General features: G+C 40.8%; 1 protein-coding gene across 2 annotated transcripts in view; it reads right to left on the bottom strand.

Annotated features, from left to right (window-relative positions):
- Positions 1–11,422: 11,422 nt before the first annotated feature.
- Positions 11,423–15,880, bottom strand: part of ATG10 (autophagy related 10) — a 221,950-nt gene continuing 217,492 nt past the window's right edge. For both annotated transcript variants that reach the window (XM_082836068.1, XM_082836067.1), the window contains exons 6-8: positions 13,267–13,364; positions 12,481–12,596; positions 11,423–12,156 (exon numbers count right to left, since the gene is read on the bottom strand). In XM_082836068.1, coding sequence (XP_082692194.1) covers positions 12,119–12,156; positions 12,481–12,596; positions 13,267–13,364 — 252 coding nt within the window. In that variant the 3' untranslated portion in view covers positions 11,423–12,118. The remainder of the gene's footprint in view (positions 12,157–12,480; positions 12,597–13,266; positions 13,365–15,880) is intronic.

The raw sequence follows: 15,880 nt of genomic DNA on the forward strand, positions 1-15,880 counted from the left end.
TCAAGAGGATGAAAAGAAACTACAGACGGAGAGAAAATATTTGCAAGTCACATATCCAATAAAAGACTTGTATCCAAAATATACGAAGAACTCCCTAATCTCAAAAGTAAGAAAACGATCCTATTACAAAATGGACGAATGAACAAACATTTCACTGAAGAGATGACAAGCACATGAAAAGATGATTAACATCAGCCGTTAGGAAAATGCAAATTAAAATCATAAGGAGATATCACTATACACCTAGCAAATGACTAAAATTAAAAATACTGACAATACCAAGCACTGGAAAGACTGTGGAGCAACTGGATTCTTGGTGGGACTCTGAAATGGTAGTCACTCTAGAAGTTTGGCAGTTTCTTATAAAGTTAACATATGCTTAGGATCCAGCAATTACACTCCTGGGTAGTTATCACACAGAAATGAAATGTCTGCCCCCACAAAATCCTGTACACAGATGTTCATGGCAACTGTATTTGTGATAGTCAAGAACTAGAAGCAACCTAAATGTCCTTCAGTGGGCAAATAAACTGTGGTTGCATCCATAAATGAAATGCTACTCAGTCGTAAAAGACACTTGCTGCATGCAACAATTTCTATGGATCTTAGTGGTATGCCAAGTACAAAAAGGCAATCTCAAAAGGTTACATATGTCTTGTATCATTTCATGTATATGAACTTCTTGAAATGACAAATTATAGCAATGGAGAAGAGATGGGTAGCTGCCAAGGATGAATGATGGGGATAGAGACAAACTATAAAAGAGTGGCAGGAGGGAGTGTCTTTGTGGTGATGGAACAGTCCTGTGTCCTGATTGTGGTGGTATTTACACAAATCAATACTTGTGATGGAATTTCATAGTCCCCAGAAAGTGCATAAAAAATTGATGAAATAAAGCAAGTTCTGTAGTTTAGTTAATACTGTTGTAATGTCAATTTACTGGTTTTGAAAATATACTCTGGTTATCAAGTATGTTATTAAGGGGAAGTTGGGTGAAGTATACAAACTATACTGTTTGTTCAACTTCTTGTGAGTCTTAGTTACAAATTAAAAGGTTTAAAAATTGTAGATGAGTAAATATTTAAATTCTGTGACCTCTTACATTTGCCTAGCAAACCTCAAACAAATCAGAAATTGTTAGTGCAGAAAGAATCTGGAGATCACTTAGTCCTGTGGTTCCCAAATCCAGAACGTCAGAATCCCTAAGGTATTTGTTAGATTATACAAATACTCCTGATCTTCTGGAAAACAATCTTTACAGTATTTCTGGAAAAAATCTGTCCTATCGACAAGCTATCAGGCAGTCTTTATGAAGCTATCCCCTTGCTTTCCGCACTTATGGGGATACTGCTGCTCTATTCCAGCCACCTCATTTTATAAGTCAGAAGCCAAAAATAGCTCAAGTATTTTTGAAATAATTTGCCCAAGTAATTGGCATAGCTGAAACTAGAAAAATAATCTGTCCTCTAAACTAAACTGTTCCTGTAGGAGATGCACCTCATAGCAAAATAATAAACACTACCTTACAGGTGGCTCCTTAGTGAATTATGGCATACATAATGCTGGGTATTTAATAAGAGTTTTTGTTGTAAACTGTATTATGGAAATACACAATACCTCAACTATATGGGGTTTTTTTCCTTTTATTTTTTGATAGAGCTGAGAGACAGTTCTAATTTGACAGCTATGCAAATTTGAATGTATATCTTTGTATAGATGAATTCATTCCAGGTAAATGTCTGGATTTTGTTATAATAGTCATCTGTGGTAACATTCCTGGAGGCTGTTTCACGTTTGTCAAAGTAGCTAACATGTCTTTATTGATTTTACACAAAGTTGAGAAAAGAGACTAAGGTCATAAATTACCATATTACAATAAAATTTTCACTAACAGCTGCTTGTATAATCTTTATTCTGACCTATAAAGTCTAAAATAAAATGGATCATCCAAGTATTAACTCACATTTCTTATGATATTGTACTTGGGGGACTGCCTTGGCAGGATGTACTAAGCATTCTTAGTTTCTAGCACAATTTCTATCCGTATTATTTGGTAAAATGATGTTATATTTACTAGTATGTGAGGAAAAGAAGTGGACTTTTTAAAGCTTATTGTCATGGTATTGTCACCACAGGAGTTTTAGAGCAAAGTATTAAAACATTTAACAACTGAATATTTTAGAGTGATCATTTGAGGGGACCCAGGAGTGACAGATAACCAACATTTACAAATATGCACACAAACAGTTGCCACCTCATCAGACTGTCACTTAAGCCTTCAGTATGTGGTGTCTATCTTCAAAATGAGGGAGCCACTCACATACAGCCCTTAGAACTTGAGCCAGGCTTGATGAACATCATTGACCTCCCTTGCTTCCCAGAGGATCTGAAGCTTTCAAACAGCAATTCTGACGATAAGGAGAGCTTTTCCTGTCGGAGGGAGAGGAGGAAATTGTGGCCCCCGATCACCCCTTCAGACCTTGCAGTCTGAGAAGTGTCAGCTTCCTCTGCAGTTCCTTACCAGTGATCTGCTTATTTGTGGTAATAAATTATTGACATGAATTGTCTAATGTACTCACAGTGTAGGAGTTTTTGTTTAAGTCTAGCTTTCTAAACCTCTTTGACTGTAGTTAAGTAGAAGTCGAACAGTGGGTCATGTTACTTGGCTGGGTTACAAGTGTAGGACATGCTGAGCATACCCAAATTTTCAAATAAGATGAGGTTAGATGCTGATAAATATATTATAATGCTTTCTTACCTCTTTAACAACCAGTGAACGTTTAAACCTGTACAATAGGGGGCAGAGTGAGCCACATTTTAAATAATTCTTTTTTTATGTCAATCACAGCTGAGAACAGTTGAGGGAAATGTTACTTGTTGAAACACGTTTTGTCCATTAACACCTGCTTTGGAAACAATGACATGAAATAGATTGTCTTGTCATATCTTTCTCCCCCAACAGCTTGGTGAATTTGTTTATCCAGTTTATAAGAAGATATGTTTTCTCTATATAGCTTGACAGCTTCAGGTATTCTGTTTTTGTGTGTGTTTGCAGGTAAGTTGGACCACACTGCCCCTGCTTAGGTTCCTGATAGATTCCAGGTATTTCCTTAGACTTTTAATTCCAGTATATACAATAGTTGACTTTGTTTATTCTACATTTTACACATTTTCTTATGTTTATAATTAGGTAGTTTTTTTTCCCCGTCACCATACCCCTTTTCCTCCTGCCCATGACATAACATAGATGTGTGTGTGTATGTATGGGGGTGTGTGTGTATGGGTGTGTGTGTGTGTGTAATAGAAGAAAGCCATTTTGAACGATTTATTGATTAAGAGTCTTGATCTAGGATTATATTTTAGAGGGTCTAGGAATCTCCTGAAACTTTATGTAGAATTTTCTGATATAAATATGTACCTGTGCGTGTATGCATACACACACACACACACACACACACACACACACACACATACCCAACACATACATTTTTCTGGAAAAGGGATCTATATATTTTTCAGATTTTTGAATGGTTTCTTCCCAAGAAACCAGCTACTGTTTAAATTTGTACATCAGTGAGCAGATTATTACATAATTTTCCAATTTAATCACAGCTGAGAACAGTCATGAGAAGTTGCCTGTGATTTGACATCATTTATGAAATGTCCAGAGTGGTAAGGATCTGCAGATGCATGATCCAGGCTGCAGAACCTGCAACCTGCACATTTCACATACTGCTTTGACGGCACCAGCTAACCTACTTATGGAGCAGTGGGCCATTTTAGAGAAAAGTTCCACAATGTCACTGGTAAATACAGAATCAGAAAGAGGGTGTATAAAGCCCCAACCTCAGGAATAAATGCAGAGGGCAAAAACCCAAAGATGTTTTAACACCTAAGACTGAAGTAAAACTTGACAGAATAGATCAAATAAAAAATGTGCAGTGTGTGCCTATAAAAACAAATGACACAACGTTTGTGTTTGCTTTAAAATATTTAAGCAACTATAAAGTTTTAAAAAAGGGTTAAATGAAGCAAATATGGCAAAAATCTTGGTAACTGCTGATTCTGATTTATAGGTATGTTAAAGTTCATTGTACTATTTACTTTTCGGTATGTATGAAATTTCCCATAATAATTTTTTTAAATTACATACATGTCCTAATTGCTTAACTGCCATACTCTCTCTGGTCATAGTAGAACCAGTACAGTCAGCTCTGATAGGGGCAAAATGAAGATATGGAACAATCAAGTGGACAATAAAGAAGCTGGAAACTAACCCAAGAGCACTGAGACATATGTAACACATGAGGAAGAAACAAAGCTGAGAATCCATGCAAATTTTAGCAAGACTAGATGAGAAAAATGATCAGTTCAATAATAAAAGCACAATAAACTAAAATCATTTTCATTGATTTTAGGAAATGGTAAAACACAGACTGCTTTGGGGAATGTAAATTGGTGTAGCCTTACTGGTAGAACAGTTTAGCGACATGAATCAAAAATCTTAAAACATTCCATATCCTTTGATCCCTTCATTCCCTTAGTAACAGTGTAACCCAGAGAAACATAATGTGAGCAACTATTTCTGCACACATATCTTACATTTGAAAGCTCTGGGGGGAGAGGGACCCTACTGAACACTATATCCCTAGCACAGGTCCTCCTAACCATGCAGGAAATAAGTGCTAGTTGAATGCATGTTAAATAAACAGTGAAGAATTAGAAACAACCCCAAAAGCCCTAAAACTATTTGGTACATTTTGATTTAAAAGAAATACTAGTCATTTTAAGTTGTTTTTCTTCAAAGAATGTTAAATGATGGGAAAATGCTGCACATAAAATGTTAAGTGGGAAAAATCAGGGTGTAAAACCATATACAGAATGATCCTAATTAAATATGTTTAACCACAACAAGAAAATATATCGAAATTTTAACTGTAGTATCCCTGGGTTATAAACACAAGTAAGTTTTAAATTTTCTCCTTCAAATTTTTCTGCGACTTCCAAATTATCTATAAGGACGAAAATCTTTTTTTTTAGTGCATTTTTAGTTTTGCAGTCTCTGGATACATGTGTATACTGCATTAAAAAAGAGCCCAAGTCTTCTTTGATCACTTCCAGTCCGAGTTCCCACTCTCCACCTCTGAGGTAACCTCTCTTACAAGTTTTGTGTGTCCTTCTGACCACTTTAATGTTTTTAGATACATATACTGTATATGTACTACAGAAAATGTGTGGTATTAGTGTATTTTTTATATAGTGTTAAGTGGCATGCATAGTTAGCATCTAGTTTTTGTTTTCTGTTTTAACTCAACATTTTATGAGAATTGCCTGGTTTTTTTTCTTTTAATTTATTTATTTCATTTTATTTATTTTTGGCTGCGTTGGGTCTTTGCTGCTGTGCGTGACACACACACACACTTTGTTGCTGTTGTGGTGAGCGGGGGCTACTCTTCGTTGCAGTGCGCGGGTCTCTCATTGCGGTGGTTTCTCTTGTTGAGGAGCATGGGCTCTAGGTGTGCGGGCTCAGTAGTTGTGGCTTGCGGGCCCTAGAGCGCAGGCTCAGTAGTTCTGGCGCACAGGCTTAGCTGCTCCACGGCATGTGGGATCCTCCCAGACCAGGGCTCGAACCTGTGTCCCCTGCATTGGCAGGTGGATTCTTAATCACTGCACCACCAGGGAGGCCCCGAGAATTGCCTGTTTTGATACATGGAGATGAATTCACTCCCCTTAACTACTGTATGCTACTATATTTAACCATCTCCCTCTCACTACGCAGGAAAGGGCTTGGGTATTCTCTCTCTGAACCTACTGAAGGAGGGGGCTATGGAAACCTTCTCCCACTCTGCTGCTGGTGGCAGGGGAAATGAATCTTCTCAAAGGATAGAGGAGTGGGTGTCAGTTCCCAGGAGCAAAACAGGTCCAGTCCTTAGCGTCTGCAGAAAGGAAACCATGGGAGGCTTCCCTGGGCTCAGTGATCACCCACATACACAAACATTCCACAGAGATCTATTGAGTACTACCAAGTGCCAGGCACCATACTAAACCCTGAAGATCTGGCATGCACGTGTAAATACCAATGCACCAACAGCTGCAGATATACTGAACTATGACTTCCTGTTAGCCTATCAGGGCATGCTTTGTTAAATTTCTGCTTCGCTGTTATTACTAACAGTGATCTCTGGGTATTTGAAAAGCTTTAAAGTAACCCTTTAAAGAAACCCTTTAAAGCTTTAAAGAAATCACCACCTAGCCATAGGTTTTATTTATTCTCATGTAAAGTTTATATGAATGTAGGAATACATGTGAGTTTCCAGTTTGTTTTTAATAATTTACAAAATGGGACTTGGTGATCTCTAAAATCACTTTTCAGCTCTAAGTCTGTACAAGATATTTGCAATATGACTCTTTTACCACTAGGTGTCGCTATTGACAACACAAAAGTTAGACAAAAGCAAGGGGTTTACATTACAGAACTGCTTTAAAGAACACTAAGAAATTTAAGAATAAAAATGTGAAAGCACTTTTACAGACAAGCCCTATAAAAACCCAGAAGGGGCGCTTCCAGAACCTATGTGCATATCAAAGTAGCCCAGTTCCATGGGCATGCTAATAGTTAAGTACTCCCTATACCTTCCAGAACAACCTTTAGCAACTTACTGGTCAGCAGCATAAGAAGGGAATCAAAGGTCTTAGCATTGGAAGGGAGTTTATTTGCCTATTAGTTTTCAAATCTCTGCTCCCTGGAGTTAGAGATACGTTTACATCACAACCTAGTGCACACACACACACACACACACACACACACACACACACACACACACCATAGACACAGATTTTCTATGTCTGTGTTTCTACTTCTAGTTGAAATCAAAGTTTCACAAAACAATGATACCCTCACTATTGCAATGCACTTTTTTCTATGTACTTGTGAACTAATAGAAAACATATATTGGTCTTTGCCCCAGTTCCTAGCACAGAGCTCCTAAATGCCTTGGAATTTCCCGGGTGATAGGAGTGGCTTTTGTTCTAATGGGTTGACTCTTGGTGGGCTCCTGAATAGCTTCAGGATGGGAGCTGGTCGCCAGGAAGACCAAGCCCTGATTAAAAGCTTGGAACTTTCAGCCCCATCCCCCATCATCCGGGAAGGGGAGAAGGGTTAGCAGTGGAGTTAATGATTGATCATGCCTATGTGATGCAGCCTCCATAAAAATTCCAAAAGTACATGGTTCAGAGAGCCTCCAGGGTGGTGAACTCGTCTACATGCCAAGTGGGTGGTGCTCCCCAACCACAGGGGGACAGAAGTTCCTGCACTTGTGACCCTTCTGGACCTCACCTGTGTAGCTCCTCCTCTGTATCCTTTATCATATCCTTTGTTATATAACAAACTGATAAGCATTAATTAAGTGTTTCCCTGAGTACTGTGAGTCATTCTAGCAAATTACTGGACCCAAGGAGGGGGGTCATTGGAACCCAGATTTATAGCTGGTCAGTTAGAAATACAGGTGACAATCTGGGACTTGCAACTGGTATCTTAAGTGGGGCAGTCTTATGGGACTGAACACTTAACCTGGAGGATCTGATACTAACTTCAGGTAGATGGTGTGAGAACTGAACTAAATTGTAGAACACTTAGCTGGTGTTGCAGACTTGTCTGATGTGTGGAAAACCCATAACATCTAGTGTCAGATGTGCTGTATGATAGTATTGTGACAGTAAAGGAAACCCAGGGAATGTTTTTCCTAGACATATTCTATTTCATAAAAAAAATACTGGTCATAATCCAATAAATTGATTTTACTTGATCTAATACCCTTCCTTCCATTTAATACGTTAGGAAACAGAGATTCAGAGAGGTGCAGTGACTTGCCCCAAATAACACAGTAAACCAGGACTCAGACTTTTCAGGACACTGGCAGGTTTTGCTTTGAAAGGTGCTAGGCAAAATTCAAAAAGTGTCCTTGACATACTCCCAGCCCTTTCTACACTCCTGTTTCTTCTAAAGTTTGTGGGCCAGTGCCTGCTGGTGAAAAAACCAACAAAGTGTATGTGTGATTAGTCCTTTTAAAAATACGAGTCCTTTCTGAAATACAAATATGATCACTTTAACTGTTCTACTTGAATTCCCTCGGCAGCTCTTTGTGGTTTTCAGGCCAAATACAAATCATCAGTGTGGCAATAAAGGCTCCTCCAGACCTGGCCCCAGTCCTGCTAGCCAGCCTCACTCTTTACCACTTTCCCCCATGCAACTTCAAGGTCTTTCCTTCCTCCATTCTTGGCCTGGCTAAATCCTAAGTTTTTCACAACTCTACTCACATTCCTCTTCTGTGACTCTTCCCTGGTGCTTGCTTTCCACACCTCCGCTACAACACACGTCGTGCCATCAATCTTCTTCTTGTCTGTCTTCTCCACTGGACTGGGGCATTCGTATGAGCCGGGTCAGGGCTCTCGGTCTGCTGCCCCTGCCACCCAGCCTAGGGCTCAGCACACAAGAGGAACTCAGTAAGTATCTGCCGAAGTGAATCTTTGCATATTCTTACTCTCAGATTTTAATCCCCCCAAAACTCCAACTCACTGGAATATCAGCTCTCTGAATTATGTAAGAACTAGTTTTTCTTTGTTTTTTTTTTTTAACATCTTTATTGGAGTATAATTGCTTTACAGTGGTGTGTTAGTTTCTGCTTTATAACAAAGTGAATCAGCTACACATATACATATATCTCCCTCCCTCTTGCGTCTTCCTCCCACCCTCCCTATCCCACCCCTCTAGGTGGTCACAAAGCACCTTGCTGATCTCCCTGTGCTATGCAGGTGCTTCCCACTAGCTATTTTACGTTTGGTAGTGTATATATGTCCATGCCACTCTCTCACTTCGTCCCAGCTTACCCTTCCCCCTCCCCATGTCCTCAAGTCCATTCTCTACGTCTGCGTCTTTATTCCTGTCCTGCCCCTAGGTTCTTCAGAACTTTTTTTTTTTAGATTCCATATATATGTGAAGAACTAGTTTTGATAATGCAGATCTCTGTTTCCTAATATCTTGAGAGTATTAAGAAAAACTATACCTATCTTGGGAGAAATGGATGCAAAAACCCACTTCTGACTCTTTTTTCCTCCTTATCTTATACATATTGGGTGGGGGGTGGTAGTTTCCTTTTTTTTAACCTCCAGATTGTAGGCTAGTACCTGATGATCAGCACACCCTCTGACTCTTCCATGGTTACTCAAAGAACTAGCCCACCCACTCGGGTCCCCAGACTGAAAGCTTTCCCTGGATCACTTACGAGGGGCAGACAGCAACCCTTCCTGAATGCCACCTTACAACATACCCAAAAAAGTGGCTCAAGAAGTTACTTATTATCCATCAAATCAGAGTGAAAAGGAGATAGTTAAATGCTTCTATGAATAAGTACAGGGATAACAAAGGGAGAGGTCCAACACGGGGGGCTGTGGTGGTCAGAGATGGCTTTGTAAAGAGTGGATCACATATATAGCAGGTTGAGAATTGGGCAGAGAGATGGGGAGGGAAACACTTCCAGGTGAGAACCAGCATGAGGGACAGTCAGGCTGTGGGCAGAGAAGGCGCCCGACCAGGAGCCCATTCGCCTGGGGAGAAGTCAGGCCCAAACTGAGGTGGGAAGGAGCAGGCATGTGCCTCAACGGCAGCAGGGCAGATTACCCTCTCCCGCTGACTCCATGCGGCACTGTGTTAGTTATGCAGCGCATTCAGACTCACTCACCATTTCGATCTCTGTGCCCTTGTTAGGTGAGTGGGATTGATATTAACGGACTTTTTAAAACAGAAGTGGTAACAGACTAAAGGAGATTAAGAAAATTAGCTCAAGCCACGCAGCTAGTAGCAAACCAACCTCACAGTCCAGCTCCCTAGACTTCTCCCAATTTCACAGACCCAAGAGTCAGGTGGGCCTCACAAGTCACATGGCTGAGCTTCCTCATGGTGCAGATGAAGACTCTGAGGACCAAAGAGGTGAAATAGTTTTTCCAAGGCCACACAAAAGTAGAGTTTAGGAGACTGACTTGTAGCAGCTTTAACCAGTCTTGTTCCTCACTGAAGGGGCTTTGCATTGTATTGGCTGGAGAGGAAACCCCGAAGAAGAAAAATCCTCATGTTGCAGAGAAAGAACTGTTACTTTGACAAAACAAAATATTTTCTAATTTTATGACAGTTGGGATAACAGTCTGTTATTTAACTGCATTCTTAAAAAAGGGAAATTTTTATCAACCAAAAATTAAAAGTTTAAGTGAAAAAAATTCTGAAAAAAATAGAGCTGCTTGAGGAGAAGCATCTGTCTGGGGAGGGTGGCCTCTACAACCTACAGGAGCTCTTCAGAACTTTGTTCTGCCACTGGTGAGTTTTAAGGTCTTCATCAATCAGGGAATTAAAAAAAAATTAACTTAAAAAAAAGAAACTAGGGCTTCCCTGGTGGTGCAGTTGTTGAGAATCCACCTGCCAATGCAAGGGACATGGGTTCAAGCTCTGGTCTGGGAAGATCCCACATGCCGCAGAGCAACCAAGCCCATGCACCACAACTACTGAGCCTGCACTCTAGAGCCTGCAAGCCACAACTACTGAGCCCATGTGCTGCAACTACTGAAGCCCGCCTGCCTAGAGCCTGTGCTCCACAACAAGAGAAGCCACTGCAATGAGAAGCCCGCACACCGCAAAGAAGAGTAGCCCCCGCTCGTGGCAACTAGAGAAAGTCCACGCGCAGCAACGAAGACCCAACACAGCCAAAAATAAATAAATAAAATAAATAAATTTGTAAAAAAAAAGAAAAGAAACTACACACCTGCCCCCAAACTGACAGACTACTATCATCTCAGAATCTGTTCAAAAAGGATAACTAGTATTTCCAGACAAGTACATCATCCAGATGACACATTATTACAATTTTTTTTTACCCTAGAAATGACATGGCTTGAGAAATGACTTGCTGAGAAATCTGTGTTTACATTAGGGAGAGTCGGGGGTGGGAGGTGGAAATCCCTTGCAGAAGCTGAAAAGATGTTAAGTGGTAAATACCAAAATGCCCAACAAGCATGTAAGCAGGCTCTCATCCCAGTAAGAATATGTGCAGCTCAGCGTTTTAAAATTTGCTTTTAGCTTTTCCAGCAGTTTGAATTAACCCTTTCTCTACTTCTGTTCCCTTCGTGAGAGTACAGCCCTTAACCTAGAGACTCACAGGGCTGTCGCTGTCCTCTGCTATTCGCCAGCAGATAATCCCCTCATCCTAACTGCTTCTCCAAAGTAGGCCGCCTCTCCAAATGCCTCCTAGACTTCCTTGCTATACAGAGTCTCGGGGCAAGGTCCGGGCAATGTTAGGAAGTAAGTCCATCTTGCAGGAGCTATGCACAGAATTGGAAAAGACCTACTGGGAGACCAAAGCAACACAAATAAATGCCACTTGAAAGGTACATCCAGACCAGAACTTCTTCAGGAGCATGTGCATCAGAATCACCCCAGAGGGGCTGTTCCAGCAGGTGGCCCCAGCGTCTGTAATTGTAAAAGATCCTCAAGTGACTCTAAAGTGCATCCCCCACTGACAGACACTAATCTAGATGTTCTAAAGAGTCAATTACGTTTTTCTCTTAGTTTAAGACCCTAGCAAGTTCAAATGAAAAACAAAACAGGCAACCCCAAACCGAAAATTCTATGGTTCATCTTAATATCTTACTGACTATTAAACTTACTGACAGCCTAGGTGAATGACAATCAAATATAAGAAAGGTGACCATTTAATGAATATTTGCATAATACTTTACCGTATTTTCTCATACACTAAGGCTCTCATGTGCTTCACACAGCAACCCTGTGAGGTAGCTTGTTATTCTCAAATTAAAGGTGAAGAGAATGAGTCTCAGAGACATGAGGGAACGACCTGGAAGTGCCCTGATGATGTCAGTATTTCTATTACCAAGTTAGATTCCTTTTTTGCTATTTATAGTGATTTGTGTCTTTGCAGTGTGTCTTCTAAACATAGAGTACATCAGTTGCTGCAGACATTGCTTCCAAGGGGAAAAAAATCCACGTCAAAATCTCGGTGATCTGAATCTCACACCATATTGGTCCCATTAAAACCAGGGCCGGCCACGTAAACTCTCAGAGTTCTTCTAAGCTCTTTGGCTCAATAGAAGAATCTGAAGAACAAGAACAAAACAAAAGCCAAGAAAATAAAAGAAGGTTAACTGAGCAGTAAAGACTTGTTTCAAGAATATCAATTCTAAAATAAAACCACTCAGCTCTGTGGTTGGGTGAGTGTTATTATAGCAAAGCCAGAAGCTTCCTAAATGAGTGGGTGCTGATTGGTTGGAAAACTAAACAAACAAGTCAGTGCCCAGTCCGTTAAAGATGAAAGCAGACTTAATACATGGTGGTGCCAGCAGGGACGACATATCCAAGTGCAGAAGAGACACCAGGATCTTTGCAACAGTGAAACATGCAGCGCAGGCTTCTCTTTTTACCTTGTCTGTCGACGTTTCCTTCATCCTGAAAGGCTGCTCTGGCGTAACTCAGAGGCAGATTCAGCCCGACAGCTGGCCCTACCATGCTCAGCCATGACGTGATGTAGTTGACATTCCTGGGAAACAAGTGAAACACAGAAAACTCTGTTTCCATTGTAGTTGTTTGAGTGGTAGAAAATCAGTTACCAACAATCATAGAAATGAGGCTTTCTTCAAAGACGTGCGCTCAGCACCTGGAAACTCAGCATTTCCAAATGCCAGCCTATTGCTTAACAGGGACTCGAGGGCCAAAGAGGCTGAGGATCCATCCCTCACTAAAGCAGTTAAAGGGAAGGTCAAGGCACTGGGGCTCCTGACTTCCCTGGATGATTCCAAGTTGATGCAATTGACAACATTAGCTAAGGTAGCAGAGTGCAGTTAAGTGCATGGCTTGGAGGCAAAAGTGCCTGGGTTCAAATGCCAGTTCTACTGCTTAACTAGGTGTGTGACCTTAGCGGAGTCATTTAGCCCCTCTGTGCTTTAGCCTCCTCCTCTGCAAACTGGGCAAAATAATGGTCCTTAGCTCGCAGGGGTGTTACAGGAATCCAGTGCTTTACTATAGCCGAAATACTTAGAACAGTGCCTAGCACACAGTAAAAAAAAAAAAAAAAAAAAATCAATAAATGTTAGCCATTACTATTATTACAAAGAATATTTCTTTTTTAGCTTAGCTTTTAGAATCACATAAAAAGATTTACACTTTTAAAATAAGAGTGAAAGCCAATGTAGCTTGATGGTGTTTCTTACCTATTGATTTTCTGAGAATTCTTTAACACAGGAGTCATGAATTCATTCGTCTTGCAGGGATGAAGTACAAAAAAGGGTTGTCCAAGTATCGGATGCTCCTGTAAGAATCAGAGTTGGCCCAGGATTGCCAGCTTAAGTTACCTTGAAAAAGTTAAAATCCATAATCTGGTTTACTCCTTTAAGATAAAGGTTTGTTTTAAATTTCAAGTTATAAAATTAAGATACAGATTGATTTCTATTTTGAAATATAATTCATAACCCAAACATGAGAAAAAGTTGGTGAGAAGAAACTATCGATAAAGGACAGACACTCAATACAAGCTGCAAATACATTTATCAGTTCCCTCTAACTGTTCTTTAGCTAGTGTTTCCTTTGGCCTATAATTATTCTTCAGTTTTAACTCAAGGATATCCATGAAGTCCAGGAGCCTGACCATCTGAACAATGCATTTCATTCATCTCTTTGTCAATGGTAAGGGGACCAAAATCATTCACATATTTTCTTACATAAATTTTGTCAACATGTTAATTGTTTCAGGCATAACTGCATCCAGTGCCAGTGGGCACATGTCCAGTGAGTAGACGGGATAGGTGGTGGTGTGGAAGAGGGGACCAGCTGGCACTATTTAAATTGCACTGCTTCTGTCTGTCTGTCTGTCTCTCCCTGAGTTTCTCTGTTTATCTATGTCTCTCCTTCTGTCTCCCCCAAGCCTACGGGGTTGTTTCCGTAAGTTCAAAGTCCGTAAGATGGAACTCCACTGCCTTTATGAGAGAATGACTGGATATAAGATACAGGTCAGACTGCTGCCAAGTTAGGGATGTGAACATAATTTGGCAAGCATTGGGGAGCCCTAGAAGGTTTCTATATAGTGAGTGATCTATGCAGAAATTCTACCAATGCAAAAACAATTATTGTTGATAAATTTATCAATTGCTTACATTGTGCATTAGCCATTATGCCAGAGATTGCAAACCCAAATGCTGCTATGATCTGAATGTTTGTGTTCCCACAAATTCATACACTGAAATCCTAATGCCCAGTGTGATGGTATTAGGAGGTAGGGCCTTTGGGAAGCGCTTAGGTCATGAGGGTAGAGCCCTCATGATGAGATTAATGCCTTTATAAAAGAGGCTCCAGAGGGCTAGCTTGCCCCTTTCTTCCATGTGAGGACACAGAGAGAAGTCTGCAACCTGGAAAAGGGCCCTCACGAGAGAGGGCTGGAGACCTAAACCTGGTCTCAGACTTCCAGCCTCCAGAACCGTAAGAAATAACTTTCTGTTGTATATCAACTACCCAATCTGTGGTATTTTGCTATAGCCGCCCAAAGAGACCAAGACAACTACCTATGAAGACCAGGCAAGTGACCCGAAGGGGTGAGGCCAATTAACTACATCAGCAGGTGACAAGGACTGTGGGGACCTGGAGAGCCCAGCCGAGGCTGTGCTTGCCAATCTGCTTCAGCCAGCTGTGCCACGTGGGGTGCAGGCTTGGTGTGCAAGGTCTTCCCATTTGTCAAAATAACCTAGAAATCTAGATTTTTATGCAAAACCCCCTAAATTTAAATATGGGCACAAATTTTTAAAAACATGGTGTGGGCCAAATAAAACAAGCCTGTAGGCTGGATCTCGACTAAGGGCTGCCTAGCTTCTTCTCCTGGCTTCTTCTCTTCTCAGCCAGTCCAAGGAGAAGCTGAACTCAGAACTGTCCATGGGAAGAATTGTATCCTGCTGCCTCCACTGTCCAACCCTAAAACATTCATGGCTGTGCACAAGTGAACACACCCAACCATAAGAAATGGGAGGAATAGTTCCATTTGTATGGGTGACATTGGGCATGGAGATGCATGTGTTTGTGAGCACGCGTGTGCACGTGTGGTGAGGGCTGAGCTATCCACTGGGAGTAGGTTGGAGTATGTCTCCCTGAGTGCCACCTCTGGATGTCTCTACCCAGGGTCCTGATTCTCACACAGAGCTTGAGCTTCCATCTCCTGCTCTCTCCCTACCCCTCATTTCTGTCCCTAGCCAGATGCAGGGGTCACAGCCCCAGATGTGTTATGCTTATATCACAAGTCCTCCTGTCCAACTTGACTCTGGCTCCCCTTACCTGCCTTAAACTAATATTTATTAATTCATCACATATCTAGTGATCATCTCTTATGTGTCTTCCAGGAATAGTTCTGGATCTAGTTACAGAGATCACTATTTCTAAGATAAACCAAGTCCCTGATCCCATGGAACTTACATTCCAGTGCAGGAGACAGCCAATAAACACATAGAACAAATAAGTAAACAGGATAATCTAGATAATATTAAGTGCTATGAATAAAACAAAACAGGGTAATGTGATTTTGGAGGGACTGTGGTAATAATTTCGATTTGGTGAAAGGGAAGGCCTTACTGAAGAGGTGATCTTTAAACAGAGATCAGAATGGCAAGAAAAACCCAACTGTGCAGAGAAACTTGATGGATACAGAAGACCATAAAGGGAAATGAGTACGGGAAATGTACACAGGAAATGTGAAAGAACTTTAGAATCATCCTGGACTAAAATAATTATTGCTTATAGAGCTGAGATTTAAAAGGTTAAATTTAGTCTACATTCTTTTTGGATTAC

The sequence above is a fragment of the Leucopleurus acutus genome, assembly GCF_964270905.1.
Source record: "Leucopleurus acutus genome assembly, chromosome: 3".
Classification (NCBI taxonomy): Eukaryota; Metazoa; Chordata; class Mammalia; order Artiodactyla; family Delphinidae; genus Leucopleurus; species Leucopleurus acutus.